Raw genomic sequence first — 20,251 nt, forward strand, 5'->3', positions numbered from 1 at the left:
CTTTTCTAAGAGCTAAGCTCCATTGCAGAAGCCCATAAAAACGAAGTGATGCATGTGAATGTTAACATTCACGGCTCAATTCCCCATCCAGCTCAGCAGAGATCTAATTCCAAGAGACAGGTATTTCAGCACAAAACCACATGCCAACAAATTAAAGGCAGTATTCAGATAGCAGATACAGGCAGAAATAGTCTCAAAAATCAGCGCACAATGGTAAACGATCGGGAAACTTAATTCCTCAAAAGGGATTACCTAGGAAACCAGATTTATGGTCTCTAAAACCAAAATAAAACCCATCAAAACCATCAAAACAAAAACAACTTGACTTTAAGAAGGGTGATGAGCTTGAACTAAGATGTAGGATTAAAAAACAGATTTGAGATCTGCTAGTGAAAAAGTATATGGAAAAGCTACTCTAATTATTTTTCCTATTGTTAGCACTCCAAACTTCCTACATGATATAAAGGAAATCTTCTCTTCTTTGGTCTCACCTCCCCTGTCATAAAGAATGGCCAAAGATTACCTGGTGTATTATCCTGTGAGCTAATTCATTTGTGAGATGCTCAAGTACATTGAATTGAATGGAAATAGATATGCATATTGAACACAGAAAAACATCCAAAGCATCCAAAATATAAAAAGAACAGAATTGGTTTTTAATGTAACTGGAAGTCAATATGCCTCCATAAATTTGGTGATTCAGAGGAGTTCTTAGTTCGTTCAAACAATTCAGATAAATTGATTTTGACCTATCCAAAATTATAAACTTTCTTTTGTCTTTAAGAAAAATATTCAAAACCATTCTTCAAAACCTTGGCAGATGTTAGAAAATGAACTTTGCTCTCTCCACTCAGCTGCTCTTTTACTCTTTAAATAGAAGATTAGACTTGGGAGACCACTGCTGTTCAGGACAAAAATCAAGCATGTTTTTAAAATTAAGTAAGGGTTATTTAAGTATATGCTAAGAAAACTTTCTCCATCAAGGTCATCAATGACATTTCAGGGTGAAAAGAAAACCCTACAAACATTTTATGTATTTATATGCACATACACACACAATCCTTTGAAAATCAGCTTCAATGAAAAATGGGCTTGCCAACAATTCTGGCATGACAGGTGGGAACACAACTCAAACCTTCCCAGATTCTTAATCTGTATCTTCATCTATAAAAATCAGGAACACAAGGCATATTCAAGTCAACATCTTTCAGACGTATCAGAGCTCAAAAACGCCAAGCAAAACAGACAAAGCAAGATGAGTAGCTGTCATACAGATTTAGCTCTGATGATACAAACTTGTTATCAAAAGAGGTTATCAGACAACAGAAGGTTTCTCCTGTCTCATCTGTCACAATGCAAAACATTAAGCAAATCTGACTCTGCATTAAGAAAAGGACAGCTATGGGTAGGCTCTAGGTCCAAGCCACTGGCACCCAGTCTGCCCACCATGAGTGGAAGAATCTGTCATCATCCAGCAAACCCTGTCCTTCAGGATTGGGTGAGTGACAAGGTGCAGATGGTGTCTGATGTAGTGCTGCAGGCACAGGACATGTAGATGCAGAATTCTGTCTACAAGAAGTTTGGTGCAGCTGAGGCTGCTTAAAACCCATGGAGAATGTTTTTGAAATGCTGGCATAAAAGAGACAGTGACAGCAAGGCAACACCAGCTGCAGGGGAGACACGCTGCACTGAGCCTGCTGGGAACAGGCAAGAGTGATGGACAACCATTTTATTCATCAAGATAGTCTCTCCAAGGTGCTCAGCAGCAAGGGAGTGAGATGCAGGCAGTTGTTCTTTGAGTAGTTCCTTGTGCAAGTTAAGCTTGTTCTTACCGAGAAAGCAGCAGGCTAAGAAACACTAAAAAACTAACAAAATGAGGATTAAAACAAAGAGCAAACCTATGGTATTTCTAACAGCTGCAGCGCTCTCACAGGAAGCACGAACTGTGGAGTTTCCACTCTGGTACCTAACAAAAACCTGGCTGCTCATGGATCTGGTGGAAGGATTGACACCTGAACTAAGCCGGCGTCATCTCTTCCCCTGACCAAGCTTTCTCTGCCTCATCCCCCATAGATGGTGTACAGAAGCCATCGATAGACCCATAACTGGAATCTGTCAGCTGCGTTAGATAACTGAGTTATTCTGATTTCTTAACTAGTGTTTGTAAGTTCCGACAGCCACATTTCATTTTATTAAATGCACTTGTGCTGGCTAAAGCCTTTCATGATGCCTCCTTAGGGCTCCATTACAGGTTTCAGTTTGGGACTGGAGTGAGTGCTTCGGATTCATTGTGTTCCTGGAAAAAAGGCTAGATTACAACGGCAATTTTGCACAGCAGCTGCTGCTAGTCTCTGCCTGTATTGCTCTTTCCCTGCAGCAAGTTAGAAACATGAAAATAAACAGAATTAAATTTGTGTTTGTTATTAGAAGATGTGCAGCAATCAGGCGGAAAGGTTTTCATGTTCACTGCTAGGTACAGGATCTGATGCATGAGAAATGGTAATGAGATAACAAATTAGCCATTGATTCAGACCTGCCAGTGGTGACTGAAAACCATTATGTGGTGAACGCTCTTTTTCAGGGGTCTGTTTGAAGTATGCTGGTGGTCCCCATGTATTTCCTAGGAGAAAAACATCTGCTGAACAAAAACCACTATCAAAATCAATATAATTAGCATATTTTTGAAACTCTTGGCTTAAAGGAAGGGTGGATCTTTTTCCTGATGCTGAGTTCAGTTTCTTGTGTGACAAAGAGAAGCTTTCAGCTTCCATATTGCTTTTGCTGAATAAAGAAACTTTTTTTTCCCCTAGGTCTGACAGTCTGGCTCTATCTATTAATTTTCATATACTTGGTTATATTAATGTTGATTAATGACTGATAATTTCAATTAAACCTAGAAGAGTTCAGTACCGAATAATCATGCAGTTTAATGGGACGGATGTACCTCTCACTCAAACAACTTTAAAAAATGCCAATGATGTTAAATTAGGACCAGATACTGGAGGAGCAGTATGGAGCCCACTTACAAAATAAGCCTCCTGTACGTCACTACTCTCATGTCCACAAAACTCCTTTGAAATCGAAGCTCACACAAAATGGTCAGAACAGAAGAATTCTGTGTCAGTCCTCTCATTACATATATTTTTAGGTGTGCTTAACTTTTTTTACTTTTCCAAAGCCAGCAAACAAGAAACACCTTGGGAAAATAAGCTTTAAAATTAAACTTAGACATGCTCCAGTATCTTCAAAGTTTTCCACCTTGAACTATCACTGTCCCATCTATATCTTATATCTTCTTAGTGCAGAAATTAAGTCCCACGTTGGATGAATTGCCTAGTACACAACATTAAAACCATTGGCCTGGGTCATAAGATGCACAAAAGGACTGTATTGGGTTGAAACTACAGGCAGGCAAACCATACGCTTACATAAATGAAAAACTGCCTAAGAACACCTCAATCACAAAAAATTACATTTAGGATTTTTAATTATTATCCTTTCTTACATCATATGTGGTGTGCTGAAACACAGATAACTCATTTGGAAAAGGAAAAACCGCTCAACCCAAACTTGCATCCACCACACGCCGCACATGTTGGAATCGCAGGATCCTAAGGCAAAGGCAAGTTCCTTTGTGCTGCCACTCATACGCAGGGAGAACACTCTGCTTTTAGAGAATCCAGTTCACTTTTCCCTGGTTTCTATTAGAGCCACTGTTTGTGCTTAGCCTGAAATAAGATAAACTAGAGATGAAAATAATCAATGACATCAACTCCTGCATCAGTGAAAGACAGACTCTCACAATGTATTTATCCCTATGCTTCCAGGCGTCTTTTGAAAATCCTAAGTGCTGAGGCTTTCATTATGCTGTAAAGGAAAACTCAGCTGATGGAGAATTTCTTGAAGGAAAGTGCTTTGTAAGGCAGGTGCTTACTCATAGTGGTGCTATGGTAGGTGAGCTTGGAGGGAGAAATCCAGACAAGAATACAGTTAGTAGCCTGCTGGGTCATGTCTTCTTAATTTGAATACATACTTCAAAACTTTATAGTGACAATTCTGAGCTACAAAACTGAACACTTGATCACAAGGTATTTACTGAAGCGGGGCGGGGGGGGAAGAAGGAGGGAAAGGGGAAGGGAATAGGGGATGAGATGAAGAGGGGAGGAGGGGAAAGGAAAAGGAAAAAGTCAGACAGGGAAAGGGAAAAGAGGGAAAGGAGAAGGGGAAGGGCAAGAAGGTGAAGAAGGGAAAGAAGGGAAAAGGAAGGAAGGGAAAGGGAAAAAGCCAGAGGAAAAAATACTCTGAATCAGTGAATTCACAGTGTAATCTGTAATCTAACTGAGGAAGATGCTGATGATATTCAGTAATGTAATACTGTAATTGAAGAGCCACCCGTGACAATCGGGACATCTTTCGTTAGGTTTTCTTTGTGGTTAAAATTTGCATTTTTTAAAATAGAAAGTCTTATATGAAGTAAGGCTTGTAAAACTTGGCCTTTGAAAAGTATTTTCTCATGCCATATCTGTGCAATCAAAATGCTAAATTGCTCCTTTCCTCCTCCTCTCTCATTTTTCAGTTTCTTTTTCTTTGCTGACCAGCAGCAATTCTGGAAATACTATATACTCCAGGATATATATACAGGGGAGGAGGGAATGTTACATATAAAATGCCATTTTAATTAGCTTTAACAAAAAGGAGAAATGTAGAATCGGACAACCAGCACCTTTCCCCTCCCTCTTGATGTCTCTTACATTGTAGAAGGTAAATTGCAGACACATCACAGACACTACAGCAGTCCGAATAAAATGTCGGCTGTTTTGCTTCTCTTTCAAGTTCCTGCGATTGAACTTTGGAAAGACCTTTCTATGATCTTGTGATCAAATGCTGCCATTCAAACATGAGAGACTAACAGAAATGGCCAACAAATGGGGCTTTAACAGCTGCTAAGGACTGCTGACCAGCATAATGACATTGTTGTTGCAACACACACACAAAAAATCAAATAAAATGTTAGCCTCTTGCTTTCCCAGAGCTTTCAGGCTGAATCACTTTTCTCTGTCATGCAGTATCATTTGAGGAGGAGAAGGGCAAAAGAGAGACTTCAATTACACAAGAGGCTTCTGGTATTCAAAACATATAGAAACTGCTGTAGTGATGTTGCTCATCTTATTTTGTCTGGGTGAATCACAAAGGGAAAGTTCTTCACATGCTACTTCAGACACTTCACATCAATTCATGCTCTCAGTGGGGGAGCCCCACACAAGAGTCCTTAGTGCTCGTCGGGAGGCAGGGAAATGTTCGCTTTCGGAGGGAGGGAAAGTGGCAGAAATGTAAGCCCAGGAAGGGACGACAGGCCCCGTAAACTTCTTTCTTATTACATGTGCCTTTCCTCTTTCATTGCACTCTCTGTGTTACCACACAGTCCTTCCTAAAGGCTCCGAATTTCTCCCAAAACGCTTAAGGACACACCAAGCACCTGCAGGCAGACTTCTGTTCATAAAAGCATTCAGAAGTTCACATACATATCCTCTCTTTCAAGCCACTTATTCTTCACAAGCTCTGCCAGTCAAAATGGGTTTGGAGAAAACCGTCCATACCAGCCCTGATGGAGAAAACCCACCCAAGAAGCTCCGTACGTCTGTCTGCCCTCCACATGTGCTCAAAGGCAGCAGCTGCAGTGTCCCTGCTGAGCCCTGCAGGCTGCACGGAACAGGCACATGTCACCTGGACACTGACATTTCCAAAATGTGTGAAAAATCAATGCTTCGATTTTATCAGGATATCTGAAAAGGCGAATCCCAGAGGCCTCCACTGCTGGCCGAAATATGGATGTCCAAAGGACTGTGTCAAAAAACATCCATTTTTATAGATTCGATAAAACTGTTTTGTTCGGGTTGGCTGGAATTTATGGGGCAAAGTTCAGACTGAAATTTCTGAGTTAAACTTCACTATACTTTGAATTTAAAAACGTCTAAGGTGAAAGCAGTTGGAAAAGAGGGAGGGAGGGAGGGAGGGAAAGACTAATTTTTCTGTGAAAGGCTGAAAGGGAAATAATTCCCCTCGGTTAAAAAAAAATCATGTAAACCACTTGCTGGATACTATTGAGCATAACACATTATGAGCTCAAGTGCTTAGTCTGTGCTCAGCTAGATTGATACCCTTGCTCAAGTTAGCTTTTTAAATGAGTTTTAAAGTAGCTGGCTCAGGTGTGACAACACTACACTGCAGCTGTAGGGCCTGCAAAGCAGATGTACTCTATCATTTAAAGTGTCCTGAAGGGACTAATAAAGCAATGCAGGAGAGGATGAAACAGGAGGAGTTGTGCCACTGCTGGCCACAGTTGACGCAAAAACAGAATTCCTCCCTGAAATCTGAATCATGTACAAATGACTTTACAATGTTTCACATTGTTTCATGCTCTGATCTGCATGGTTTTATTTGTTTCTTTTGCTTTGTTTTAAATTGCCAGCCTTTTAGACCTAAACAATCTGAAATTCAAGCTGTGAATCTTTCTGGCTTATAAATTTTGTCTGCCAAAACACCTGCGCAACTCATCTGTCTCATCTTGGATTTTACAAGTGCATCCAAGGAACAGCACTGTCCCTGGACCAGAAACTTGTCGACACTTCTCCTGTTGATGTATGAGGCACGACAGAAGTCAGTGCACACACTCTCGGTGGTGCTGGTTATACAGCACTAACATATAAAAGAGAATTTTGTTCATAAGCTAATACATCTGCCTTTGCATATAAAAGGAATGGATTTGTTGAATTGGAGGACTTATACAGTCACTCTTCAAAGCAAAAATGCACTTTGAGTTAAAAGAAAAAATGTATATATTAAAATTAGTTTAGATACACTGTGAGACAGTTTATTACCACTAGATATTATGAATGAGAAAGGAATGCAATTCTCCATCTATGCTGCAGACTTCTGGAAATCTTAAGAAAGATATGACAGGTGATATTGTGACAGAAAGAAACAAGGAATGATGTTTTCTCATTTATACGCCATATTGTTCTCTAACTTCAATCTTATAAACCAAGTGAGAGATCTTAATCCAAACTGCAGTAATGCTCTTTAATACATCATGACCTGAATTACTGTAATACCACAAACAAACTGATCTTATGCGTTTTCTACTACTTCCAGTTAAAATGTAATAAAAAAAAATCCGTGAAATAATTTCTCATTTATTAGAAAGCCAGATTACAAAAGTCAGTATTTCATAATATGGTTATTTAAAATACAAAAAGATATGATTCTTTTCCTAAAAACTTACAGGCAAGTATAAGCTCAAGTAAAACAGACATAAACATTTAGCACATCAGATCTTTGAGACCATCTCTATCATCAACATAGTCATATATTTGTGGAACAGAAGGCCTTCGACAATGTCAGCACTCTGTCTTCTCACACACAAATTCCCCAAAGACCCCAAACGGTACGATTTAGCACTGATACACACCTCCTAATATCTGAAATACAAATTAACCCAACTCATGTTCCTCCATAAAATATTAATAAGTGCCTATCAGCTATTGGGGTTTACAGGGTAAACATCTAATTCTGTATCCTGCTAGTTAAAGGGAGTATTTGTTCGACCTAAATGGAAATGAGATCAAGTCTTGACTAGACAGGGGAACTTTTTTTTTCCTAGAAAGTGTCCCTTATCTTTAAAGAATACACAATCTTCAAATTCCAAGAAATCCAGGAAATTTGGAATGGATCTTTGCAGCAAGACATGGAATGCGTGCTATGAAATCAGAAGCATCTACATGAATGTCAGCACAGCAAAGACAACTGAAGGTTACATAATTCGGGAGAAAAAAAGAAAAGCGCTAAAGATGGAGAAACCTGTATCATTCAGTGATCAACAATGACACACTTCACATTTTCAGTTCTCAAGAATGCCATGAAGCAACACAAGTATCATCTGACTTTTAAAGGGCTGTCTTTGAAACGAAGGACACAGTCCAAGAAACACTTGATTTCAGTTTAAATCACAACCTTTTGGAGATCTACGGCTGAAGAGCTTGTACCAGCTGGATTAACTACAAACAATACTTGGACGAGTCCCAGAAGGAGGACAAAGCCAGGAGCCTCTGCTTATGGTGTGCAACAGCCATGGCTCTAAAAAGGAGAGCAGAACATCCAGCACTGATGAGGTTGGACACAGCACAAGAAACCTGCATGGGCTACCAACAAAGCCACAGACACGTAATGAAAGAACTGCTTTCCAAGGTTTTGTATTTTCTACTAATTCAGTAACCATCCTGTAGTTTCTTGGTTAGGAAGTCTATATTCATGGCCTTTTCCTGCAAAGTTGGTGTGATCTTAACCATTGTGTGATGTCCAAAAAACGAAATTCTCCCTAGGGATGCACTTTCTGACAGCTGCATGTACCACTGAGGTACATCTTTACACCCAACATGAAGTAGGCAACAGGTCCACAGAGCCCATTCTGCACCGAGCAGTTTGTCAGAGAGGCCTGAGCTGGGGATGGCCACCTGCACTTCACTGAGGATGTGAGAAACACCTGGGGTCCAAAGCAGGAGGAGCTACAGCGGCCTCATGGTCACCACCAGCACTTGGGCAGGACAATAACAGAGGGAACTGAAGATTTTAACTGTCTGTCGAAGATGAAGACTGGGAACTGACAGAAGTGAAAAGGATGTTTACAGGGTTCAAGGTATTAAAGAAATTTCTGCTAACAATGGGCTGAGCATGTGCATTCGTGGAGCACAGAAAGCGAAAGATAACAGTGATTTAATAAAAAAAATGACAGCCAGGAATTGGAAACAGGATAAAGAAATAGAAAATTTGTTAAACAGTTATTTTTTTTACAAAGGTCTTTACCTGGATTCTATTTTCTGATACAGTAGGGAAGGATTTATATACTGCTGTCAGCAGATAACAATGAAAATATTTACAATACTGAATTCTTAGAAGTTAGACAATAGAAAAATTCAGATAACATTAACATCATATATGTTAAGGGAACTGAGGATACAAGTAGGGGAATTTGTGGGGTGTTTTTTTGCATAAAGATCATTTTCTGAGGATAACAATATGTAAAATAAAAACCACTTTTTAAACTAGCTCTGACAAGTATTACCAGTACCAAACCCAGCAGAATGTCCTTTATTCTGTTTAAGCTCTCTGTAGCGCTCAACAGGTGTTTTAAGCTAACTACAAACATATAGCTAGTTTCTACCTTTGGTCGCTGTTTTATCTTGTTTAAAATGTCAAATGCATATACGTATATACAGAGAGCAAGATAGAAAGACATGGATATTCATAGTAACATATTACTTACCTTGATAAAGTGAGGTAAACTCATCAATACAGATTTGGAAGAGCTTTTCAGTGTTTTATGCATATACATGAAGAGATAACGAAATAAAAAGATAAAGCACTGAACTAAGTGAAAGGGGCTAAAAAGTTATCAAACAAAACATTTTCATTTCATTCATTCAGAAAAACAATTTACAGCATCACTAATGGCAAACAAGGTATCATTTGTTCATCCACTAAGAGAAAAAGAAAAACAATGTAAAATGTTGCTACCATCCATTGCACAGTTAACCCTCAACTGGAATACTGTTTTCTTGCGAGCATTTTAGCTATAATCTTCTAGAAAACATATTGCTATAAACACATTACTTCATGTTCTAATTCTAATTCTCTGAAGCAAAGCTTAAGTATTTGAATTTACTCTCCATGGCTGGAGAATCTAAGAGATGACCTAAGAGAAATATTGAAACTAAGGAGAGAGGCAGAAAATATCCATTCATTCTGGTGAAATAAGTCTGTAAAAATGTCGTGCTTTGGGCCTTTTCAAGAGAAAAATGCACAGCCAATAATGTTTAAAGCAAGATGTGAAGTACTTGCAAATACATCTGTATTGTTGCAGATAATTTCTATCTAAGAGTTTCTGCTCTAGTAAAAGTCAGTCCCAAATGCCACAGTCACTTGTTATTTGTGGGGTTCTTAACCCACACAAGGATAGTACTTTTATCTTCTTCCTTTCTTTCTGTCAGATATTTTTAACCTGGCACTAAAATTAGCAATAAAAGCCACACAGAGCTACTATGAAAGATGAAGATTCTTGACCATGCATTGTAGCATTCATGTGTCTCACTTTCTTGAAATTTTCCCTGAGATAGGAACTGGCCCAATGTCCTCAGACAACCAGAAGTATTTACAAAGCAAACAAAACTTGGGAAGTACCATAATGACTAGAAAATGCTCCGAGCATGCTTAATGGATGTAACAGAAGAGCATAATTACTGCAATTGAGGCATGTTCCTGTGAAATTCTAGAGAGAAAAGAACTCATGAAGTCTTTGCATTTATTCAAAAAGAGAAAATTAAGATTTTTAAAGACACTCAAGGATACTGGGATGCGAACAAAAACTCTTGTACCCTAAGCTTGCCCATCCCAAAAAAAAAAAAAAAAATCGATTTGTTACTGACAGAAAAGCAAGGAATTTTTACTTTAATTCAGTGATTGTAAAATGTGACAGATTAGCAGGATTATATAAAAAAGACCCCTATTCACCAACAAAAACAGATGGAGCACTGAAAGACTGAGGGTGAGCTACCTTCATCATTAATAGTGCCCTTCACATCTTGATGGAGATGTACAGCACTATAGTCTGATGCATTTATTTGCTGACTTCCCTTTCAGAGTGGTAATATGGAGCCTATACAATTAGTTTCACATGGGGTTCACTCTCTATAGGAAGAAAATATACCCACTAGGCCCTGGTCTATTTATCTCAGAAAAGCAGTGCTGATAAAGGGAAAACAAAACCAAACGCGCACACACAAACACTAAAAAAATAATCACTCAAAGCTACTCAGAATATTTATGAAGTTCACATGGAATCTGCCAAGTACTGAGAGTTTGCAAACTTCTGACGACAACTGTACTTTCTCAGCCTGGAAGAAATGAAAAGATATTAACTAATTATTTATGGGACAACCAATTATTCTGTATGGCATATCTAATACCGAACATCATGAAATGCTTATTAGTTGAGCAAGCAGGACAGTGGAGTAATTCCCTTTGGAATGGAATGAAGCCAAAGAACTGGATACAGAAGTACCTTTAATGAGATTAATTCACTAACATAGGCACAGTACTGCTCTGTTTACCTAGGCATTACACATCTGACCAGCAAAATGCTTCAAGTGCCAGAAAACAACCTTTACTTTGTCACTGGGTTGAAGTGGAGTGGTTTGGAGCTGCAAGTGCTCAATTCTACAATTTTTAAGAGACAGCAGACGGTAGCTGAAGTTAGAAAGTCAATCAAGGAATTATATATTTTTTGCCTTGGGAACATACAGAACACAAAGCCGCCAGAGTCCCCTGTGTACCCTCTTTTTCTTGCGGACGCAACACTACTTTACCCTCTCCTGCTGTATTATTGGCCCGGGTCAACTTAGACATATGACTCCTGTCTGGGCTCACACAACAGTGACCCTCCTGTAACCTTATTTCCAATTAAAAAAAAATACATCCAATTAAATTTACATCTCATTTTCCAAGGAAACAGTAGTTGGGAAAGAGCTCTGTATTCAAAATGAATGTCTGAGGTAACTCTTTGGGAGGATATAACCAAATCATGGTTCATGGTTTATTCATTGTGAAAGCCAGAGCCGTGGTGCTCAGTCTTTGTAATGCGTTGTTCAGCGTCATGTGGAAGCTACTCACTCCAGTCCTCGTTCCATCATGACTTGGTAGCAAGGCACAACCGCCCCCACAATACAGGAACATTTTATCCTACAGGCATGGTATTCCCACACACATACATGTCACTGTGTCATCAGGTAACTATCAGGGAACACAGCATGGATGGATGTTAGCAGCTAATCCATTAGCTGGCAAGCCTGAACTACAATATCTGAGCTTGAGTGAGAGGACATGCGGACAAAAACGTAAAACCCTCCCAGTTCACTGCTATGCCTGAAAGAAATCCAGTTGAAAATCCTAAATCAATTTAATTTAACCCTAAAAGGATTGATTAATTCTCTCTCGCAGTAAGATCATGTCTTTGAGTGGTAGAGGTTAATAACAGATAGTGTTACAAACTTCCGCTAATGTTCTCCCGTTCCTCATCTTTTAACTGAAATCCATAAAGAGGTCACAGCAATAACTAAAGATTATTTTCTTTCTATGCCAATTACTGAGACGCTGGAAGTATAATTTTTAGACTCTGATTGTGATTTTCCAAGTACACCAGTAGACTTAATTTTCCTGCCTTCTCCATGCAGGAAGATAAGCAACTGCCAGGAGGGGGATAAAGCAAGACATTTCTATCTTTGCTGGGAGGCTTAAATACAGGTTAACAGTACAAATGCATAAACCAAGGAGAAGCTCTAACAGCAAACTATGTCAAGAAGAAGAAAGTAGGACTGCATGTTTTTCTGCACTGCATCGAAGGTCAATGAATACGAGTGGCCTGTATCACTTGGATCGACCCAACCGCCCAAGTGATCATGTTTGTCCTCTGGCTTTTTAAGAAGAAGAGGAATGAATATGAAAAAATCTTTAAAATATGGATTTGAAGAGTGCCCTGCCCTAATAATGAGGCACAAATATTCTCTTTCATGTGGATAAAATACTGTATGATAATTTCCAGGTATGTGTCCTTGGAGCTACAGAATCTGTCCTCCAAAAATGGAGGACAAAATGGGACCTTACAGATGCCTGGTGCGTAGTTGAGTTCACTTACTGGTTCAGTGGCCTTGCCCCAAGCTGCATTATGCTTTATCTGCATCTGAACAGTACTCAAGTATATGAAAACTCTTAAAATATTCACTTCCCAGCACATACTTGCAAGTAGATGTCATCTGATGACAACAATCATGAGAGAAACATAGTCGATTTTTTTTTTTCCTACATGGACACCTTCTTCAGGAAAGTAAGAACTGACCCATGCCCTTTAATTGAGGAAGCAGGAAAAGTTGCAACCATTAAAAACCAATTTCAATGTATCTCTTGGAACAAAGGGAAGCAATCGTATTATCTTATCAAGACTCCTATTTTGATGTCTCATGTTCATGTTGAATAACCAGTATCTCCCTGACTAACCTAAAAATTAAAAAAAAAAAAAAAAAAAAAATTATTTTCATCTTCTAGCTTTCATTCTTTAGCATGTAGCCTTATTGTCTCAAGCAGGAACTGTAAGAATATTCTGCTTTCTTCCTGGCTCAGATGATGTGTCCTCTGTGAGACAACTGGGAATTAGACCATGAAGCACACCGAGTTATAATGCCAAAGCTGCACTGATTCCTTGCTATTCACACTCTTTCCATTGGGTGTTGCTATGATATTAAACAGATTCCTACTGGGACTCAATGTACGCATACAGAAAGGCATGCCAAAGGTTTAAGGTCTCTGTCTATATTGCTTTGTCCATTGTTTTACACAGCCTGACTCTGTTGTACTTCAAAATGTTGGTGTTGTACTTCATTAGCTGGTGTTGAGAAAAATAGCCAGTGATTACTTTTGAAACAGAAATGCATAAAATGGAGACTTCCAGCTTGTACTAAAAGTTTAATACTCTTTCATGAAGGTGATCTGACTAAAATTTACATGTACGTTGCAGCATTCAATTACTGTACACAGTAGCTGTGCAGATGGCTCTCTTTTAATTAGAGTATTCAGTGCATCTTCTGCATAAAGAACCAGGCAATGAATAAGGAGGAATTTAATAAAAGTAACCAAAATAGGAAATAGTTTAATGGAAGTTAAAAAGAAAAAAAAAAAAAAGATAACAACTCAGGATGCAGTTCTTGCAATGATCTCCTATTCTTGCAAGAATTTCCTGCTACTTAGAGGTAGCAATCTGAGGAAGAAATCTTTCCAGATTTGTGGCCTCAGGGAGGTCTTGTGAAGCACTAAGAATCACTAAAGTTGGCACAGCTGATGACCACCTACATGACAGCTGAAGATTTCAAGAGCAAAATATTGGCTGGAACTGGGCCTTTGATGTGACACTGAAACATTACTGAATGTATAATCAGAAAATGGAAGGATTACATTAAGTTATCGCAAGTACAAATAGTATAAAATCACTTACTATTTGAAATATCCTAGGCCAGTATTAACAGCTGCTGCTGGCAATACTAGTAACACTAACTAGTAACACTATCTAGTAACTGTAAAGAATACAAAGCTATTTACAACCTGAAATCCTGGCTATTTTTTTTAACCTATAATGCAGTTGATGATCTAGTTATATTCCTAGGTTATTAGAAAACCATCAGCATTTTCTTATATGGCCTTTAATTGGAAAAAAATCTCACACAATATATGCATTAAAAAGCAAAAAACCCCACAGTAAGACAACACAATTTTTATATGTACTTAAATTTACTACTGGCAAACATAAATACTTGAATAATGCTAACTTGGGCAAGGAAGGAGTTGTTATGGGTCTTAAATGATAGGCTTCAACCAGGAAAGCTGTGCATCCTCTTAGCAGGGCCAGTAATACAAGCCACTCTCAACATAAGTTCCAGCATTTCTGTGTTGTAAACTCTTCAGTGAATTTTAAATTTCATAGTTATGGCTAGACTTACCTGGTAGACCGGGTGGGGTTTTCAGATATTTGCCATTAAAATGCTGGATTACTACTTCACATTTTTCTGTAGACTCCATTCTGGAAAAGAGAAGAGGGTGGGATGGGGGGAAGAAGCAATACATGTTACTAGACTGTGACAGAAGCGCTCAGTCAGCAAAAACAAAAAGGCAGGAAAAAATAAAGGACAAGCACAGATGCAAAGAGAAATCTTCAAAGCTGTTCTTGCCGATTTCTGCAGAGAAACTGGTTGAGCTCATTATGGTACAGGGTGGCTTGCAAGGAGGACCTGCTACCCTCAAAGCTTGCAGCTGCACTCCCGGCTGCGTGTGAGCTGCAGCGGTGTCAATGAAGAGTCCTTTTTTGGCTCCGGGGATCACCCTAAACAAGGACACATTCTTTGTGCTCTCACGTGCTGCTTGGGAAGGCAAAGGACGTGTTTCTAGATTCCTTGAGCATACAAAATAACTTTAAAGTGTATGAAAAAAAAAAAAAAAATACAGGATTTGGAGAAGAAGCCAGAGGATTAAGCAAAAATTATTAAGGATTAGAAGGTTAAGAAAATAACCTGCAAGGACATATTCTACAGCAAAACTAAAGACAATACATATACACCTGTTACAACACAAAGCCAAATTTTGGGTGAAGACAGTAATTTACATGTAATACTGCTAGGTGAAATGCCTTACTACTCATCTCATGTGACCTCAGGACAACTTGAAGCATTGAGATGTTAAAGCATTAACAGTGAACCTGTACATATATTATTGAAGGAACTGTAAACAATGCAAAGCTACTAGTCAAATTCCAAATCATGGTTATACCACATATGGGAATTCACCATTCTAGCAGGTCCTGTAAATTGACTGCACACTAGTCTAGAGAACAGTTGACTTTGCTACAGAGTGAGCAAAGAAACTCTGAGGAAAGACAGAAATTGCAAGCTAAAATGCAAGTAAAAAGAAAAATCATACCGCTTTTGTTTTTTCTTAGAAAAATTGTGTTTAAAAAACCTGTTCAACGCTCCTTCAATACACCAGTGCTTTCCTCCAGGTTCTCTGCCCAAAATAACTCCACTGACAGAAATATCACTTACTTCTCACCAGTCTATACATTTTAAAAATTAATTTATCTACCACCCTTCCTGTCACATGTTTTTAGGAAAGAGGAATATGCATTCCGTGTGGCTCATGTAGAATTTAGAGCGGCAGTTTGTTTGCTGTGGTACAACTTTGCCAGACTTTAAACGACCACACCAACATGGCGAAAAAGAAAAATAAACATATCCTGATTGCCTGACTAATTCTCTGTGCAAACCAAAGTCTTTTGTCAGTTTGTTTCGGGTAGAATTATCAAAATTTGTTCCTTCCAGGCTGTATCACTGCATACCATGTGGGTTGAGCCATTTCTCCTAGCACAAAGACAGCAACTTAGATTGTTCACTTTGGCTTCATTCAGATTTAACTAAGCGAATGTCTGCACTGAGCCTTTAGAGGCTCTTGTCTCTGAAAGAATAAATGCAATAAAAGTCTGTTTTCTGTAGCTGCAGGCGCTTAGTGTCAAACCATGTTATGTTGCACCACACAGCAGTGACAATTTCATTTTAATACATGGGGTACATTTTAACAAGCCAAAGCAGTCCCTGCAAAGAATGCAATATATGAGCTGCCAAGTGAAAGAGACTCGGTGCACTTCATGCATTTTATGTGGGAAGAGAATAAAAGTGAAACCCACAGTGTTCTGGGATAAAAAGGCCATAATTCGAATAGCACCCTGAAAAAGAATGTGCACATTTTCTTCTCAAGTTTCACAATTAACGGCTCTCAAATGCCACTGCTCACTATCTGTAATTTGGCACACGCTTCGCTTGAAACCGACACTGGCATTATTGACTGGGTTTGAAAAGGCAACACAATAGACAAAGCCATCTATACACGTTCCATTCAGATGTGCTGCTGAGTGACAAAAGCATCCATCCCTGGCCTCCCGCCCCTACCTGAGTCCCCCCCGTGATTTCTGCACCCCGTGCCTGTGGGACAGACCTTCCTCCTGGCCACAACCGGGCCAGCCCAGCAGCCGCTGACTGATGCGGCCTGCATCCATCCCAGGGCCACCTAGGCAGGAATTCTAATTTTCACTTGTCTACAATATCTGTTTTTTTAGCAATAACCCTTTTGGCTTGTGTTCTTCAGACTGGTTAGGTCACTGACTGACTGGGAAATAGGGTGCAGAGCAACCACGTATATTACTAAAATTGTCTGGTACCTGCCATCACAAGGCCCTGGTTTTAGTTTAGTTAAAATTCTGATTAACATCAACCACTTGGTGGCAATTCCTATGGTGCACACCCACCCATAAGCCGAACCTATCTGCACACATCAATTCAGACATTCCTCTTTCTGTTCTTACTTGTTTTAGCCATAAAGACTAGCCATACCTGGGAAGAGGACCAATAAAAATATACTTTTCTTACCTCTACACTAATAAATTTTACCTACTTTTTATTCAAAAAGCTGTGGCACTCCTCTGTTGTAGAAAACATTTGGAAACTTGGGGGAGAGGGACAAAATATGCTTTGTGTCGTTAATTTATTAATCTCATCTGAGACAGAAATGTTTCAAAATGTTGACTGAGATTAGTATTTAATAAAAATACCATTAACAGGAATGTTAAATGTTAAAAGTTAGCCTCCAGGGGACAGGTTTTCTACAAAAGAATGTCATCAGAGCACAGGTAAACTCAGGGGAAGAACACTCTTAAATCCATTTTTTTGGAGTTGTTTTTTTTTTTTTCATAACTGATACCAAATAAAGGGGGAAATGTTAATATTCTGGAAAAAAAAAATATAAAAAGATAAAGTTCTTAGATGTTTCAAGACCTTCTGTTGAAAGATACAGATATTCAGCTCCCCTGCTGGAAAGGGGAGGACATCAGCTTCACATGGTGATAGAAATTTGCTTCTGATCAGATCATTCACAAAATATCATTTTCAAATTCCCTTCCATAGTATGTTTTTGGTGCTGATCCTGAGAGGATCTTAGATAATAATTCATGCTTAAATGCAATTCAGAGATAACTATAAAGCATTAGAGTCTTATTTTGAATGAGGAAATCCACTGCAGGAAAAAAAAATGATCTAAGCCATAGGCCAGATTCTTATGATATTTTTGAACATACAGATAATTATCTAAAACAAAGCAACTAACAAAACAATGAGAATTGATTTCCACCTGTGTCTATATATTTCCGGGTTCTGGAAACTCAGTAGTAAAATTCTCAAATACAATATGAGTAACTAGAGTGTCCATATTCTATCCAATTGGAAAGAAGGTGAATTTAAGAAAATCTGAAAAGGAAAGCTCCTTTAATGATTTTTTTTTTTTTCTAGTCATAGTTTGTAAATTTCAGATATTTCATTGTAATTAGTAAAAGAACAAAATTTATGGCAGTGCTTAAGCAAGCATCACAATCAAATCATTTGATGTTTGTGTCTTGCTATTTAATATTTATTTTAGATCATTTAAAAAATACATGTTACTCTCTCTATAGGCCGTAGTGGCTTCAAAGTAGTTATTATGTGTTGTTATAAGTAATAGGGAACATTTACCACGAAAGAAAAAAAATAGGAAAAGGAAATATTTTTAAAATTAAAGCTCTTACACATGCTTATTATAAAGACTGATGCAGTGTCAAGAAATAACTTAATAAAATTTATACACAAAGAATAACATGATGATTACATAATTATTAGATGAGAAATACTCAGTACCATGTAATTACCAGCTAGTGGTAAAATGTGGGTTTGGTTTACATATATCCTGTAGTCACTTTGCTTAATAATAATAATAATAATGTAAAATATCATCAGGACTAAATTTTTTTATATCCAGAGTAAATATTTAAAGATTAAAATGTTACTACCGCATTTATGTTATTAATAGCATATAAATATTTTTGTTTTCTTCTATTCATAAAGCAGGAATAATAAATCTTGGGGGGCAATGCTTCTTTAGCATTTAAGGCATTTTGCAAAGGGGGGAGTGGGAAGGTAGTAGCAATATTATACAGTGGAGGAGTCCAAAGAACTGAGGCCATAGTCAGAATACACACTGGAGTTGTGACAAAAACCAGATAAATTTGAAAGAGAAATTAGTCAGAAACATTTAACTGTAAGGAATATGATCCACTGGCACACATTAGCTAGAAAAAAGGTGGTGTTTTTTTCTGGCTGATTCTTCAAATCACTTCTGAAAGTTGTATTTTAGTGAAAGACAAGTATTATTTCAGTATTGGGTAACGGAGAGTCCCTCAACTGCCTTCAGCTGTCAGGGAAAAGGATCTTCAGGTCTTAAATACTCTAAAGCTACAAGATGGGTTTGATTAGTATGAGGATTCTTAGCACCTCCATATGTTCTATTCTTTATCCCTCTATAGCAACATGTTCGCTAATTTCTCAATTTATTTTGCTAATTTAATTCTACACATTCTAAGATTCTGATATGGCTACAACCTGTGATTTTCTTGTCTCCTGTAGCTGACTTATGTATCTTATGTCCCCAGCTTTTCAGCTGGTAAGAAATTGCTTCAAGATGTTTGTGCTTTTTGGTTGGAATCCATTTTATGCTGGAAAAACTGTTCCCTTTGTCATTTACAGTCTACGAAGAGATATTAATTTTGACAAGTTCTGCTCATCGCTCATAAATTATATCTTTTCCAAACATGTCCTGCCTGTATACTGTTCATGTTCAGTCCTGTTTGTATGAACAACAGGAGGTTGTTTACTATCTCAGATGAATACACAAAATCTGCAGAAACCTCCAGTGAGGACAGGATTGGCACCTCTTCTCTGCAGATATGGTCCATACTATACCTTGCAGCATGACCCATTATGCCAAAGTGACCGATTTGAGCTGCTTGAGTATTTCTGCACAGAGCTACAGTGCTCTCCACAGAGAAACCTCTTTTTCAGAAGAAATCCAAGATAACTAAATGACACATACGCTGTCCCGAAAATCCCTGAAAGATGCACAGCTTCCTTTGAGGAAAAGAATATACAAATTAAAGCCTTGGCTCTCTCATTCTGCTTCAGTGGAAACTGGAGCACATCCATGTCCACCAAAATCTGTGCAAAACGCCTATAAATAGAATAATGATCCTGTGGGGGCTCAAAACCTTGTTTGCCATTTTCTGCTGCTCCCTTTGAGTTGCTGAGTTGAATACTGCTTCCAAAGACTAAATCCAACACATATAAAACACAGACAATCAGGAGATAAGTTAAATAAAAAACATATGCAGGCAGAGAAAAGCACCCCATTGAAAGTTCTTCCAGAAGAACAAAGTAGGGAAAAGGCAAGGATGAAGTCTAAACTCCCAAGAACAAAATGGGTAAATGCCCCACTACAGACCTCCAAGCTCTGTCACAAAGGGATGGAAGTATCTCCTCACTATACCCTTTTGCTCTGACATGATAGAGACAGCTAAATGAGAATCTCGTGACTTTGGCTGTTTGCTGGGAACAGCATCGTAACATTCTTTTGTGACAGTTTGTGTTGGACAAATTTTCTCATGTTACCGGAAAAGAATAGTATGAACACACAGTCATTTCCACCTAGACCCAGGCTGATTTATGCTACTGTCTTCACAGTCTCAGGTTAAGTA

At 38.4% G+C, this 20,251-nt stretch overlaps 1 protein-coding gene across 9 annotated transcripts in view; it reads right to left on the reverse strand.

Moving 5' to 3' along the window:
* Positions 1 to 20,251, reverse strand: part of RBMS3 (RNA binding motif single stranded interacting protein 3) — a 718,223-nt gene that overhangs the window by 133,398 nt on the left and 564,574 nt on the right. For all 9 annotated transcript variants that reach the window (XM_065830560.2, XM_071804926.1, XM_071804927.1 and 6 more), the window contains one exon: positions 14,595 to 14,674. In XM_065830560.2, the coding sequence (XP_065686632.1) occupies positions 14,595 to 14,674 (80 nt within the window). The remainder of the gene's footprint in view (positions 1 to 14,594; positions 14,675 to 20,251) is intronic.

Source organism: Patagioenas fasciata, chromosome 2 (genome assembly GCF_037038585.1).
Source record: "Patagioenas fasciata isolate bPatFas1 chromosome 2, bPatFas1.hap1, whole genome shotgun sequence".
Classification (NCBI taxonomy): domain Eukaryota; kingdom Metazoa; phylum Chordata; class Aves; order Columbiformes; family Columbidae; genus Patagioenas; species Patagioenas fasciata.